Source organism: Folsomia candida, unplaced genomic scaffold (genome assembly GCF_002217175.1).
Source record: "Folsomia candida strain VU population unplaced genomic scaffold, ASM221717v1 Fcan01_Sc002, whole genome shotgun sequence".
Taxonomy (NCBI): Eukaryota; Metazoa; Arthropoda; class Collembola; order Entomobryomorpha; family Isotomidae; genus Folsomia; species Folsomia candida.
The window spans coordinates 1799907-1813212 of record NW_019091194.1 but is presented as its reverse complement, the minus strand read 5'-3'; the positions used below and the strand labels follow the sequence as shown (position 1 = coordinate 1813212).

At 38.8% G+C, this 13306-nt stretch overlaps 4 protein-coding genes across 7 annotated transcripts in view; 3 read left to right on the top strand and 1 right to left on the bottom strand.

Annotated features, from left to right (window-relative positions):
* The first annotated feature begins 122 nt into the window (after positions 1 to 122).
* LOC110845329 (glutathione S-transferase 1) lies at positions 123 to 1444 on the top strand. The gene is made up of 5 exons (XM_022091730.2): positions 123 to 327; positions 390 to 485; positions 593 to 769; positions 839 to 1041; positions 1112 to 1444. The coding sequence occupies exons 1-5, from the start codon at positions 276 to 278 to the stop codon at positions 1277 to 1279; spliced, it is 696 nt and encodes a 231-aa protein (XP_021947422.1). The 5' UTR covers positions 123 to 275; the 3' UTR covers positions 1280 to 1444.
* Positions 1445 to 1936: 492 nt separating this feature from the next.
* LOC110845330 lies at positions 1937 to 4154 on the top strand. 2 transcript variants are annotated; one of them, XM_022091732.2, is made up of 5 exons: positions 1937 to 2073; positions 2178 to 2256; positions 2335 to 2400; positions 2486 to 2596; positions 2666 to 4154. In XM_022091732.2, the coding sequence occupies exons 1-5, from the start codon at positions 1945 to 1947 to the stop codon at positions 2767 to 2769; spliced, it is 489 nt and encodes a 162-aa protein (XP_021947424.2). In that variant the 5' UTR covers positions 1937 to 1944; the 3' UTR covers positions 2770 to 4154. The 2 variants fall into 2 exon arrangements, with proteins under 2 accessions (XP_021947424.2, XP_035703451.1); XM_035847558.1 differs by having other exon boundaries at positions 1940 to 2073; positions 2326 to 2400.
* LOC110845327 (calcium uniporter protein, mitochondrial) overlaps positions 4145 to 13306 on the bottom strand; it is a 30101-nt gene continuing 20939 nt past the window's right edge. For all 3 annotated transcript variants that reach the window (XM_035847547.1, XM_022091727.2, XM_022091726.2), the window contains 6 exons: positions 7067 to 7188; positions 6917 to 6986; positions 6705 to 6823; positions 6350 to 6627; positions 6142 to 6280; positions 4145 to 6068 (listed from right to left, as the gene is read on the bottom strand). In XM_035847547.1, coding sequence (XP_035703440.1) covers positions 5823 to 6068; positions 6142 to 6280; positions 6350 to 6627; positions 6705 to 6823; positions 6917 to 6986; positions 7067 to 7188 — 974 coding nt within the window. In that variant the 3' untranslated portion in view covers positions 4145 to 5822. The remainder of the gene's footprint in view (positions 6069 to 6141; positions 6281 to 6349; positions 6628 to 6704; positions 6824 to 6916; positions 6987 to 7066; positions 7189 to 13306) is intronic.
* Positions 9758 to 11207, top strand: LOC110845328 (basic endochitinase CHB4). Its single transcript, XM_022091729.2, has 3 exons — positions 9758 to 9913; positions 9991 to 10769; positions 10843 to 11207. Exons 1-3 carry the CDS (start codon positions 9844 to 9846, stop codon positions 11044 to 11046), a joined length of 1053 nt encoding a protein of 350 aa, XP_021947421.1. The 5' UTR covers positions 9758 to 9843; the 3' UTR covers positions 11047 to 11207.

The following is a 13306-nucleotide window of genomic DNA, read 5'->3' as shown; positions in this document are numbered from 1 at the left end:
AATGGTCAAAGTACGAAAAAACACTGTTATTTTCACGAGATCTACACTAAATGATGCAAGTGACCTTGACGTTACAGCTTTTTACGCTCGTGTATCTAGATATGTATGTTCCACCCATTATATGATTGGACTGGACCCGACCGATAAAACCCATCATTAGCAACACACCTCCAACCAGATTTGCATAAATACATGAAACTGGAAAGATTTCCTTCATTCTCTCTGAACCCATCACCACCAGAACATTAACTCTTTTTGAAACTTTCTTTTACAAAATGTCGACCCCAAAATATCGCTTGGTTTACTTTGACGTGAGAGCGTTGGGAGGTTGGTTAATTCTACAGTTATTTTAATTCCCAAGAAGATAATTAACATTTTCCAATTTCCAGAACCAATCCGGTGGTTGTTCAACTACGCTGGAGTTGAATTTGTGGATGAAAGAATCCCCTGGGATTATCCGACTTGGTTTGCAAAAACGAAACAAAGTAACTAAAAGCTTACTCTCATCATGATTTGCATGCATTTGAAATGCATTTAAAATAATTAATTGCCAGAACCAAATGACAATTATCACTTATTTTATTCTGTTTAGACTACTTCAGCACCGTGGGTCAGGTCCCCGTCTTGTACGAGGACGGGAAACCGGAACTCGGCCAATCTCAGGCGATTTCTCGATATCTGGCAAAGCAATTCAACTTGACTGGCGACAATATTCGAGAAGATGCCAAACTGGACGAAATTATTAGTCAAGTTTTTGACCTGTTCATTTGTGAGATAATTTGCATATTGATCAAATCATTGAAAAATATTTGCAATAGTTTTCTTTAATTTGTGTCAGGGTGGCGGATGTATCTAATTTTCGAAAAAGATCCCGAACGGAAAAAGGCCAACCGCATGTTGGTCGATGGACGTTTATCTGCGGCTTATACGACGTGGAATCGTGTCCTGGTTGAGTCTCAGGGTCCGTACATTCTTGGGAACAAATTAACCCATGCGGACTTCTGGTTGGCCCATTTTGTCAGTGTCTTTGATGATCCTATGGTAAATTATGATTGGGAAAGGAATAAATTTCTGCTTTCAGATTTGATATTTTTTTCTAATTTCCCAACAGGAAGGCGATGAACCTATTATGCCTCCAGGATATCCACGACCAAATGAATCCGATTTATACGTCGGGTTTTCGAATGGATTTCCTGCCCTGAAAGCGCATAAGGAACGGATCCATGCACTTCCGGAAATTAAAGCGTGGATTGAAAAACGTCACAAAACTATTGCTTGATTTCATATGCATAAAATAATTCTGTATTTATAGATGAATAAAATGTTAGAGGTAATTTGTACATATCGTTTGCCAACAATTTCATGATCATTACATACATTGTAGATGTCGATTGTCGTCCTAAAATTTTATATTACTTGGAAGAATAAAATGCAAAATCCAATCCACATAATTTCTCTATTCGGTCGGTACAACTTTCTCATATGTATCTGCAACTCGTATCATATATCAAAATATCATATTTGTCTGTTATCTCCAAAAAGTATTTATTCAAACAGAATGCGTGTATTTGTAGTTATGCACAAGGGGATTGCTGGTACATATGCATGTAACCTGGATAAATTTGCTTGTATACAAAATTTGCTTCGACGTGCATATATGTATTTATGCACCCTGGTATTTATGTATATTTTCGAATGACTGAAATTCTTAGATGCTCGGGGCTAAAGTAATATATTTCATAGTGCATGCAGTTTATGAATATAGTCTGGGCCCTGAATTTTAAAACTCGGAAAGGGAGTAAAAATAAAACAAAGGGTAAAACCCTTTCGAGAACAATAACGGCAAACTGAAATATGTGTAGACCAATGAAATGCTTTTGTCATGTTACAAAAATAAATTTTCGTGAGGTGACACCTGCATATTTTGTCGGGGTTCAGCAGTCGATGAATGCTCTTTGGAGAGTACAGTTTCGTACTTATTCAGATATTGTTGGTATCTCGAATCTCAAAATGTGTCTGACTAGAAAAGACGATGACCAGGTTGCTTCATTGGAACATCTTCCAATGCCAATGGTAATTCGATAATGCAAAATTCATTATCACAATTTCTGCAAACCGAGATAAAATGACATTTAGTCGTTCAAAAGCATTTTACGAGTATAGTTGTGTTTCTGCAGACCTTTGAAGTCGAGCAATTAACGATGAGCAGCGAGAGGTTAGAACGTCTACAGGACAAAGCCGTGCGTATGATGACGTGTAAGTAACCATTGTTATAAAAAAGTTTTATAAAAAGTGTATTTTCGTACAACATTCATTTTCGTACAGCATATGCAGATCTGATTAATGACGAAAAGAAAGAGGTGGAAAAAGTGCGAGAGGACTTGATGATAGAGTTACGAGGTATTTTAAGAATTATGCAGACCACACATTCCATAACCTGCATTTAAAATTTTCAACTGAGAACATTTTGCTATTTATATTATAGCTCTGGTGCCAGCTCATCCAAAACTGAAAGAGATTGAGAAATATAATAGAAATGGCGACATAACAAGTTTAGACACTATATTTCTTGAAAATTCTTCAGACAGAGCTCAAAGTAAGATATGAAGTAATAAATGCAACATAATCAAATACGTATATTTATGTTATGCTATTATCAATTCAGAGGATGCTTTAGAGCCCCTTATTGGAGCATGGAAAACTCTAATGGAGTTTCAAGATGTAATCGATGCTCTGAAAAAGTTCAAAATCTACAAGCAAACTTCATAGGTTATCGCCCTTCTCTACGCATTTCTTTATACGTATTGTAAGTACGAAATGTAAGTACATATGTACACATATAATTATCAGAGTAGTAATACCGATTAGCAAGTAGAGTCAGAAATCTGTCCATAAAATGCATTTTAAACATTAATTAATTGATTCCTTGTTAGTAATGGAAAAATGGAAGTCCTAAAAACAGTTTATGAAATTCATAATTCCTTCAAAATACTTTTAGAAAAACATAAGTTTATTCAAACATAAATTAATGCTCCAAATTGGCATAAATTTTATGAGACTTGTCATCACACGTGTCACCTTATTCGTCATTTCCTTATTCGTATTACACCCATCTTCCTTGTCACAGAAGGAACAAACAAATTTAGGATCGGGACAGAGATTATTGTGATACATGTTAAATGTACTTTTAGGATCGTCCCCCTTAAAACCGCAACTTCTAAACTCCTAAAGGTGTCAGAAATTTACTACCTGTTACATAGTTTAGGGCAGAATTTGCATAATGACCTTTGGAAGTTTGAAGTGTTTCATGTCGTGCTTCGTGATATCCGTGTTCTCCGGAGACACCAAATATTCCTGGACGAGACTTTCGTTTAAGTGATATTGAAAACAGCCCTTGGTCGGTTTATCCGTGTCATTGTCAATTTCTAAAACAGCTCTGATCTTAGAAAAGAGTTTATTGTGTAAAACTTGTTAGTAGATAGCTCACTCCACGCATTTGGACTGTGTTCTGGACAATCTTGCAGATATCCGGCTGGATTGTCACATCCTTGTTTGCAGGAGTAACATCGATTCACCACTGTTATCATTCAAATGATGGATAATAAGAGTGTATGATATATGGATCACATGCATATGTACATATTTTGAATATTATACCAGTTGCACTTTCCACATTCAAAAAGTGGACGGTGACCAGTAGGGTGACGCAGTTCGATACCGTTTTTCGTGGCATGGCCCCCATTCAACTATGTAGATAGTCTTGGTCCAAGGTCCAAAATTACAGGAAAGTCCACATGATTACTAAAAGGGTGTTTCCTTGGAGTGGATTATACCTTATCCAATGATTGCTTGACAGTTAATATTTAATCTAATAATATATAATATATAAATATCTAATAAAATATAATTTATTTATTTACAAATTAAGTTCAAAAGGGCAATTCGTTGAATAATAATAATTCTTAAAATGCAGTTTAATCTAATAAATGTCAATGAATTGTAATTATCCAAGAAGAATGTTGCACTAATTCTAGGATGTCTTCCAGTCGAGGTAGTATATACATTTCAAAAATCACTGCATATGTTGTATGTATATGCATGTTTACCGTAATATGCAGAAAAATAAATTGAGACCACGATTTTCTCCTCTTTTATTGATTGATTCTTTATTTCATAAGTTGAACGAGATATTTTAATAAGATGCAATAATTTGTTCTCCCATTTCTCCTCTACTTATGAGTTATAAAATACATATACGACGACATAAGCTCAATAAATAACAACGAACGTCTTTTAAGGTCGGCATCAATCAGCACCTCACACAAAAATCACATTTTCTCCAATACAACAAGTTTTAACTTTCTCTTTTCCCCCCTTTCCTCTTCTTAATGATAATCCTGGCTGTCATTTTTTTCACACCCCACTTAATCGATTAAGTAACTAACTAATTAACCAATAACTATAATCAATAACTTATAAGACTGGCTAAATTTCATCAAAATAATTAATCAGACATTTGATTTTACACGTGATTATTATTATCACTATTAATTCTTAAGCTGGATGTGATAACAACGCGTATGCATTTAGTAGTAGTACACACACCCGCAAGATAATACTTGTAAGTTAAGTACATTGCTTGAAATATGGAGTTTTTTGTTGTAATACATAGCTTACATTTCCTGTTAGATAGAGATAGTTAAGTATATTTTTATAGCGTAAATGCTGTTGAACATGTTTTCTTCTGTTTAAGTACACGCTGCTGTAATGTAAGTACATACACGTAATAATTATCAGAGTAGTAATACCGATTAGCAAGTAGAGTCAGAAATCTGTCCATAAAATATCTGCATTTTAAACATCAATCAATTGATTATTACTTATTAGTGATGGAAAAATGGAAAGTCCTGAAAACAGTTTATTAAGTATGCATCCTTCTGATTTGGTTTTAGTTGTAACAAAGTTTTGAATATGCGGTTTTTGCGATTATGTACTGATTTGTAAGTTTTGATTGCTAAATACAGATAAGTAAGTCAGATTAGATACATAGTATTTTTAGAGAAAGAGGAGAAAGAGGAGGAAGAAGGTTGTTTTGTCATTATGAAAATGCTGCCCTAAATTATTTAACAGGTTCTAAATTTCTAACACCTAATTTGGAACTATTTTTTTTACAATGGATAGTTGTGTATTATTATTGTTATTTGGTAGGTTTACGTAGGAATTTTGGTTGATTTTGATTCGCACCACTTTTGCATAATTACCGGGATCACAATTAATGTAGAAATTCGAACGGCATTTATGTAATAAACAATTTTTCAACAATGTTGTATAATTATAAGAATTTCGTGACTATAGACCGGATAAATTGAATACAATACAAACTCACACAGATAACGTTTTCTGATTGAATTTAACTTATTGAGCCTGCTTCGATTTCTCTTGTTTAACAAACTGCAAACTATTTTACAATCTTGTTTCTAAATATGTTTATAAAAAATAATGTATAATAATAATAGAAAATCACAATTAATTATTAATTAAGGCCTGAATCTGGCTTATCAGAGAGACACATTCAATACAAGAAGGAGAAAGAGAGCGAGTTGTATAAACTCCAAACAGTAAAAAGACTTTGTTTGATTCATGGATTTGCTCATCAACATTGTCAGATTTTGTTGAGTTAGAAAGAAAGTACACGCTAAAGTAAGTATTTGTTATGTATGTAGGTATATCAGTAGTAGTTAGTTAGTTAACTAACTAACTAACTTTTAAGTAATATCTTCATTGTCTTTCTTAATAATTGGCCACTTAATCCACCCCCACCTTTAACTAGAGGATGACGACGAGGAGCCCTTCTTTGAAAACATTTGTGATAATTTTGCCGTAGCTTTGGACACTATGGAGTTCGCCGTGGGTGGATCTCTTATAAGAAAATCTCCATCTTGGTCTGAAGACAGCCTCGTCCTTAAAGGAAGATGAAGTGCCAATGGGTCTCGGAGTCGGTTAAGATCAGTCTCAATTTTGTGGATCTTATCGCGAAGTTGGTTATACTTGTTTACGTCAAGGCCCACCTGGGAATAATTCACGAATAATTAATAAACAATTCATGTTTATCACTCTTAGATATTTATATTGGTCTCCTACTTTTTTAGCCCCTTTGTGAAAGGAGATGAGGTACTGTCGGTCGGTCACTTGTGGGAGGACATACTCCTGCTTGGTAAGGACAAAGTAGGCATAGCATAATATGGCAGTGCCATAAGTTACAAAGTAGGTGACCGGCTCCCTGAAATATGGGCGACATCAAGTTATATAATACTCTGAATTTATTATTTAACAAGATTGCACAATTTACATGATATCCCACGAGTACTCCCACCACGTGAGTCTTGCTAGGATACCAAACTGGACGGACATTAAACCAAGCCCCACCCAAGTCATGGTATTCGTACGTTTAAGGGAAAGTTCGTTCAGTTGTTCCCTCTTCTCCTCGAGTGGAAAAAGTAAACCTTTTAATCTTTCCAACTCCATTGTCATTTCCCGTTCTGTTCGAAGTTGATGTTCATCCACATTCAGGGCACCGTACAACTGACCCACCAAGTTTCGAACGGAGGAGAGGCGTGTCAAGTCTTCCTACAAGAACAAATAATACCAGGAATTAGTGTTGTGTTTGAACCAAGTCACTATTTTTTGGCCAATTTCCCAATTACTTGTGTAGGCTTTTCCTGTGGTGGAGTCACGACGTGGTAGACATCGTCGTTTATTACCATGTCAAAGTCGTGTTCCATGAGCATTTCAATCGTATTGGCAGAAGCTATCCTAATGCCGTCTAAGAAATAGAGAAATTTTCTTGTTACATGCTTGTATAGCTAATCGATTTCTAATGGGACCCAGTTTCTTTAGATATATATACATTTCGTACCCGTGGAGAGAAAGCTGATCCGATCAACTCCTCTGTCCTCGTGTTTTATCATGTTGAGTAAATCCCCCACCTACAAAACATAATTAATGATGTTCCTGAATTAATTCGAGATATTTTAAGCTTGAAGGTTCGCAAATTATATGTCCATACCGAATTTGTAAGTGGCTTCACGATGAATCGGCATCTCTCTCTACGAGAAGGCAGAGGAATTGTGAATTGCGGAAGGCCTCGGAAATATATCACTTCCACCCCTGTTCCTCCTCCTCCTCCTCCTGTAGAGACAAAAAAAAACAAGAAAATGTTACTAATTTCCGTATTGATTGATTGGCATAATTTATGGCCGACTCATTATTACACGTCGGTATGCACTTCAACTGGCCATGCAGACAGTAGAAACAAGAGAGGTCATTATATTTTGGGCGTACATGAATTCGTACTTTTACATGTATGCATTATTTATACCCTGCGCCATGTAGTAGTTGTTTGGCATTATTATTCTTTCCAATGCTTGTCAAATGCTTCATTACTTTACTCCTCCTGTTCTTAAGTCGTCACTCGTCCGTCACGAATAATATAGTCCGCCGATACCGATACGTACGACGTAGATATCTACGTACTGCTTGAATTTATCCATTCAGTTTATTATTCCATCAACCAAACCCATAAATCCTTGTCGGGATCTGCGGCTGAATGCAGTGTGTGCCTAAAACGTGGCACATCAGCAGCAGCGTCCTATATCTCGAACGGAGATGGTGATGATGATATCATCATCAATACTTTGAGTCCTTCGGGATCCTACTTTCTCCCACTTTCTCCTTCACCGCCACGATTCCTGCCTCTTATATAACGAACGAACGTACGTACCACCCAGTTCATGAAGGGGACATTAAGACCCGCCAAATGGGCTATTTAACTATGACTTGGCTGTTAAAATGGTGCATTTATTCCCACCCACAAAACCAACGTCATATTATCTCGATTCCAGAAAAAAAAGTGCCAGAGAACTGTTTCAGTTTTCCTCCAACCAAAATTTCCCCTCGGTTTGGCCAATAGCCATTACAAGCCATTAATTATTGCTCTGATCTACTAAAAACATCGCAGTCGTAACGCAAGTTGAAAAGCCCATCCCAACTCGCATCCCACTTGAAGAAATAAAGTGAAAGCATGGGCAGTAGCGCACTATTTCTTTTTAATTGAGACAAAAAACAGTACCTTCCCCGTCCTTTTGGCACCCTACCAAAATGTTAGCATTGATAAAGTACTCTTCCTACTTTTGTGTCTTGGCTTGGCTCTAAAACTCGAAATGTTATCAAGGATTATCGAATTGGGACAATTTATGACTCGGGATGAAGAAAACGAGGAGATCAAATAATCCCAGATTCCCCGCAAATACTTTACATTTCTGAGTTCTGAGTGAAAAGACAAACTTTCCTCGCCGGTATGAAAGTTTTCTCGTTATGAGAAATCGATGTGGGATGGGATGATAACGATAATGGTGATAACCCTCACTGACAACACACGGCATGACATACATATATCCTCAATCATCAGATGTTAACTCGATAAAAGTATGAGAGCAAAAAGTCCAGTCGGGGAAAAGTAATAAAACTAGTGCTCCAGCAAGGATTAAACATTTCCAGCCAGCCAGAGACGAAACATGACACCCAGACTGAAACTATATTTCGTGTAATGTTACTCCCCTTCTTAGGCACCAACAGTTACGTACGTTACGTTATTTTCGCTCGGATAACACCACCTAAAAAGTCAAAAGAGAGGACGGAATTTCCTCATTTAAAAGTTGGGAAACAGTTGACAACTCGTTCAACTAGAAAAATGTCATGAATTGCCTGGCGCAAAATAACTTTCATGTCAAAAATTTGATACAAGGACACACAATTTGGTGAGACATTTCAGAAATGTCACAGCCAAAAACCACAAAACTATTCCGACACATACACGATTTAATAAAGTTATCGTCAACCCATTTTCTTTATCTGTTTGAAACATGCATAAAACCTTTGTCCCTAATTGATCCTAAATTCTCCTACAAACCAGATCAATCGTATAACGAGCATCAAAACTATGTACGTGTGCATGAGCACGAGTAATAAAATTGGGAGAACACGCAGCAATTAATAGTAAACCATGCAACGAACAAATACAGGATCGCGTCAAAAGTTAACAACGCTGCTTTTCCGACTAGTCAGCTTTTATTATTATTATTATGAGTCTAATTACTCGGATTACTTGGTGGCAGAAAATATTATGGCATTTTGGACTACACGATGTCGCAATCGGATCCATGTCTCTGGTGAATATCCCATTCTGCGAAATGTTGTTGTTGTTCGTGATGCATGCTTAATCCGGATCGGTTCATGCGTGCAGGTGACAAAAGCAAAGTTGTGCAAAATAAATGCGTCCAATTTAGCCTCGTAAAATTTGCAGAGGTTTTTTGCTTAATCGATTTCCAACAGGACTGGGCACATGGCATTCCCAATTTTCTAAATTACCTGCAAGACCACGATTCAAAAGGCACCATACCAAATAACAAAAAAATAAAATAACGATAACAAAATTTGTTGTAACCCTTTTTTTTATTTCGGGATTAAACAGTTGACGCAAGTTTTTGCAGGAACTTAAATCCAATACAAATTGTTAACTTATTGGACCCCTTTGTGGACTTACCGACACCGTGTTTGATCACATATGCCGATTATGACGGATGGATAACGTTTTAATCAAATGTATGATTCTGATGTCGAGTGATTGGGGTGGGATTAAGCTAAGCGGTTGGTTGTATAATTGACAGAATTGATGTAATTCGTTTATTTTTTCTCCGCGTATAAAAACTCGGGGATCCCAAGTTATTCAATCACATCGAATTTTGCTCCCCACTTGTGTAGCGATAGTCATAAAATAAATAAAAGATGAGCCAATTACTAACTGTAGCCTTGATCTTGGGAGCAATTGCCTGCTCGGTGAACGCTTCGTACGCTGGTGGGTCGGGTCGCTAATAAATAATACTTATATGGATTAGATGGGTATTTTATACATTTTTTTCATAAATTTTGCAGGCACTTGGTGTTCTGGAACGGGGTATATCGTGGATCCGTCCAACTGCAATATTTACTACCAATGTAGTAACGGAAGGTATGAGAAGCACCACTGCCCATCTGGGCTTAACTTTAATGGTCGTGGATTCTATTGCGACTGGCCTGCAAATTCGCCATGCGAAAATACCGTGGTAATGCCACCGACAACTACGACGACAACTACTCAACGCCCAACCACCACGACGACAACTACTCAACGCCCAACCACCACCACGACAACAACTCAACGCCCAACCACCACCACCACCACGACTCAACGCCCAACCACCACCACCACGACAACCCAACGCCCTACCACCACCACCACCACAAAACCCCCCACAACTCGTCCCCCCACTTCCGGCACTCCCCTCATCTCTCACGCCGAATTCCAATCCGCCGCTGCCACCAAGGGGGGCAATCCAACGTCCGACTACTACCTCGGCTTTATCGCGTCCCTCCCCAAAGCGCAGATCAGCACGAGACGTGAAGCCATCCTCTTCTTGGCCCACGCCACCTGGGAAACCGTGGGCTTCATCTACACAAAGGAAGTATACTGTCAAACCCATCTAGCTGATTGTCTCCGAGCATATCCCAACAATGCGGGTGGTCTGCCCGGTCGAGTCTATTACGGAAGAGGAGTTATGCAACTAACTTGGGACTACAACTACCGTGGAGCTTCGTCCTACTTGTATGGGGATGATAGGCTCTTACAAAACCCGGATGTCGTAGGTGAAGACCCAGCCGTTGGGTGGGCCACCGTAAGTCAACCATTTAGTTGTTCTCTTTCCCCATCCCCTGAAAGTGACATCTTTATTCAAATCCATTCCGCAGGGTGCCTGGTACTGGTACGCTAATGTGCACACCCGCTCTCAAACTTTCGGCTCTACTCTCAAGGCCATCAACGGTGCGCTCGAATGCGAGGGAGGCAGCCACGGACAGAATAGATACTTGCGATTCATGCACTACAAAGAAATCCTCACCCGACTGGGAGAACCACACCCAGCGGATGACGATGGTTGGTGTACAGCCTGGTGAACATAACATCCATCCAATTTTATACATGCTCTGTCATAACTCACTCCTCCGTTGGATGATGATTGATGTTGCTGTTATTTTGATACTAGTCGTTCCGTTACAGTCAAAAACCTTCCCTTCTCTGATAAGACACGTAATAAAATATAAAGCAATAAAATGCACGGTCGGCTGCGCGTTTCGTTCCGTTCTTTTGTTCCCGGCAGCATGCATGGCCTAAGCAAAATGTGTCACCATCATTCTATTCCTGACGAGATGGTGAAACATTCATCCATCCACTCGTAAAGTAGAAGGTGTGCAGTGAATGGTGTCGCGGGTGATGTTGAGCCGAAGGAGTGATAAACACGTACTTCAATTCAATTCGGCGAAATAAAGCTCTTGTCCTGCAATAATTTACATGAAAACGGGCCCCACCACATATATAGCCATCCACACACACATACCGAAGAGCTATTAATGTTCAGTGACAAATAATAGTGGGCACTACCACTTCCTTTTTCACTATATGCTTATTGCCTTAGAGAAAGTTGGTCGTCGACGGAGAAAGCTTTAAACAAAGCCTTATTCTTCTCCTCCTCGTCGTCTCATTCTTTTTAAGATTCATGGCTGAATGAGTCAAATCAGGTGTAATTGAATACAAGTGGGTCGTAGGTGGGATGGAGGGGATAATGCATGTCAGCTCGTTGGGGGAACTGAGCCGCGATAAAAGTGAAAGTTGAGCACTCTCCCAGAGATCTGCACCAGATCCCTGGGAATTTGTAGCTTTTTCCCAGCTGAATAAAGTTAACCAATTCGGATCACTACTATTCCACCAACCACAAACAAGAATGAGCTCTTCTCTCTCTCTCTGGCTCTACGGTACGACACGATATAACAATATTCCCATGTAGGTGAGACATTGATGGGACGGAGAAAGTTGTGGATTGCAATAAAGTGAAAGGCGAAATACGCTTATGCGGCATATGTTACGTTACGTATCTTGGAGAGAAAGAAAGTTCACAATCCGAGGTGCACTACTAGCATCGTCGTCATCATCATCATTGAAGTGAAAGGGTGAAACCTGCCACAATTTTGGATTAGAAGAACACAACCATCATAAACCTACTTCCTTTTCAGTATGTATTGAATTTTCTACTAGTTTAAAAAAATACGTAATTCCACATCGATCCACATTCTTCCGTTTCATTTCCCACCGTCCATTTTCTCGTCATTCTTCTCTCATGAATCCGCTCGACTTTCTCTCAATTCGACGCAATTTTCCACAAAGTTTTCCCCTTCTCTCTCTCAGAGAAATGAGAATGCCAATATTGCTCAAGAATGCCGACAGCAAGTGGTATCCAGCAAAACTAGTTTTAATCATAAATCTTTCACCATCAGACGACGACGACGACGGCAACGACAACTACGACGACGATCCGGATCCCATTCCAATTGCTGCAGGGCAGCACTTTGATCCCGAAATAATTCAAACACAGCTGGACTGTCCCACACCACTCCTCCCGTACTAATAACTATCTTGCAAAAGTCAGAAAGCAGAAAAGTCAGGAAAAGAAGGGCCATTTCATTTGTCACCAGCAGCAGTTTTCAAACCCCTTCCATAATTCTGTCATACACAGGAATTCTACGTACACACAAACGATAAAATAAAGTATTAGTATGAAAACTTTTCCTCATACATGTCGCAATCCCACCACCAGCACCACCATTCCAAATAAATCCTGGCCGGTGGGTGGGATCGGATTTCAGAGGCGAATTCTTGAGTAATGAGGACAACATTATTACGACCATTTCTCCATTAAAGCACTCTCAGCTCGTTCATCCATCCATCACACACCAGAAGCCACATGTTCTGTTCTGTTTTTCCATGAGAAGAGCCATCTCCTTCACATAATAAAACGTGGCCATGTCAAAATCTATTTCCGATATACTATTCGCATACCACTTTCTTGTTAATATCCATCCATACCGAGTAGAATTATAGATATTGAAAGAAACTGGGCCAAAATATGGGGAGGGAAAGTCGACTCCACCACCACCATCATCACCACCACATCTGCCCAAACCAAGGGGGATAGAAAATTGTTTTATTTTATGGCAGAGAAAGTATCATTTGTGAGTCAATGATATGATATCCACCCAGTCTGGCTGGTCTCGCGGTGCAGTTTCAGTTTGGTAAAAGATAAGATGAGAAAACATAACATTACTTGAGAGACTCTCTCTCTCAGTCAGTTAAACCAGCCTCCTCTTCCCCAGAACAGAGCAC

Coding starts and splice junctions, on each gene's coding strand:
- LOC110845329 (XM_022091730.2), top strand. CDS start 276: ATGTCGACCCCAAAATATCGCTTGGTTTACTTTGACGTGAGAGCGTTG. Junction 328..389: donor TGACGTGAGAGCGTTGGGAG/GTTGGTTAATTC, acceptor TCCAATTTCCAG/AACCAATCCGGTGGTTGTTC. Junction 486..592: donor GTTTGCAAAAACGAAACAAA/GTAACTAAAAGC, acceptor TATTCTGTTTAG/ACTACTTCAGCACCGTGGGT.
- LOC110845330 (XM_035847558.1), top strand. CDS start 1,945: ATGAATGCTCTTTGGAGAGTACAGTTTCGTACTTATTCAGATATTGTT. Junction 2,074..2,177: donor AACATCTTCCAATGCCAATG/GTAATTCGATAA, acceptor GTGTTTCTGCAG/ACCTTTGAAGTCGAGCAATT. Junction 2,401..2,485: donor CTTGATGATAGAGTTACGAG/GTATTTTAAGAA, acceptor TTTATATTATAG/CTCTGGTGCCAGCTCATCCA.
- LOC110845328 (XM_022091729.2), top strand. CDS start 9,844: ATGAGCCAATTACTAACTGTAGCCTTGATCTTGGGAGCAATTGCCTGC. Junction 9,914..9,990: donor GGTGAACGCTTCGTACGCTG/GTGGGTCGGGTC, acceptor TAAATTTTGCAG/GCACTTGGTGTTCTGGAACG. Junction 10,770..10,842: donor CAGCCGTTGGGTGGGCCACC/GTAAGTCAACCA, acceptor TCCATTCCGCAG/GGTGCCTGGTACTGGTACGC.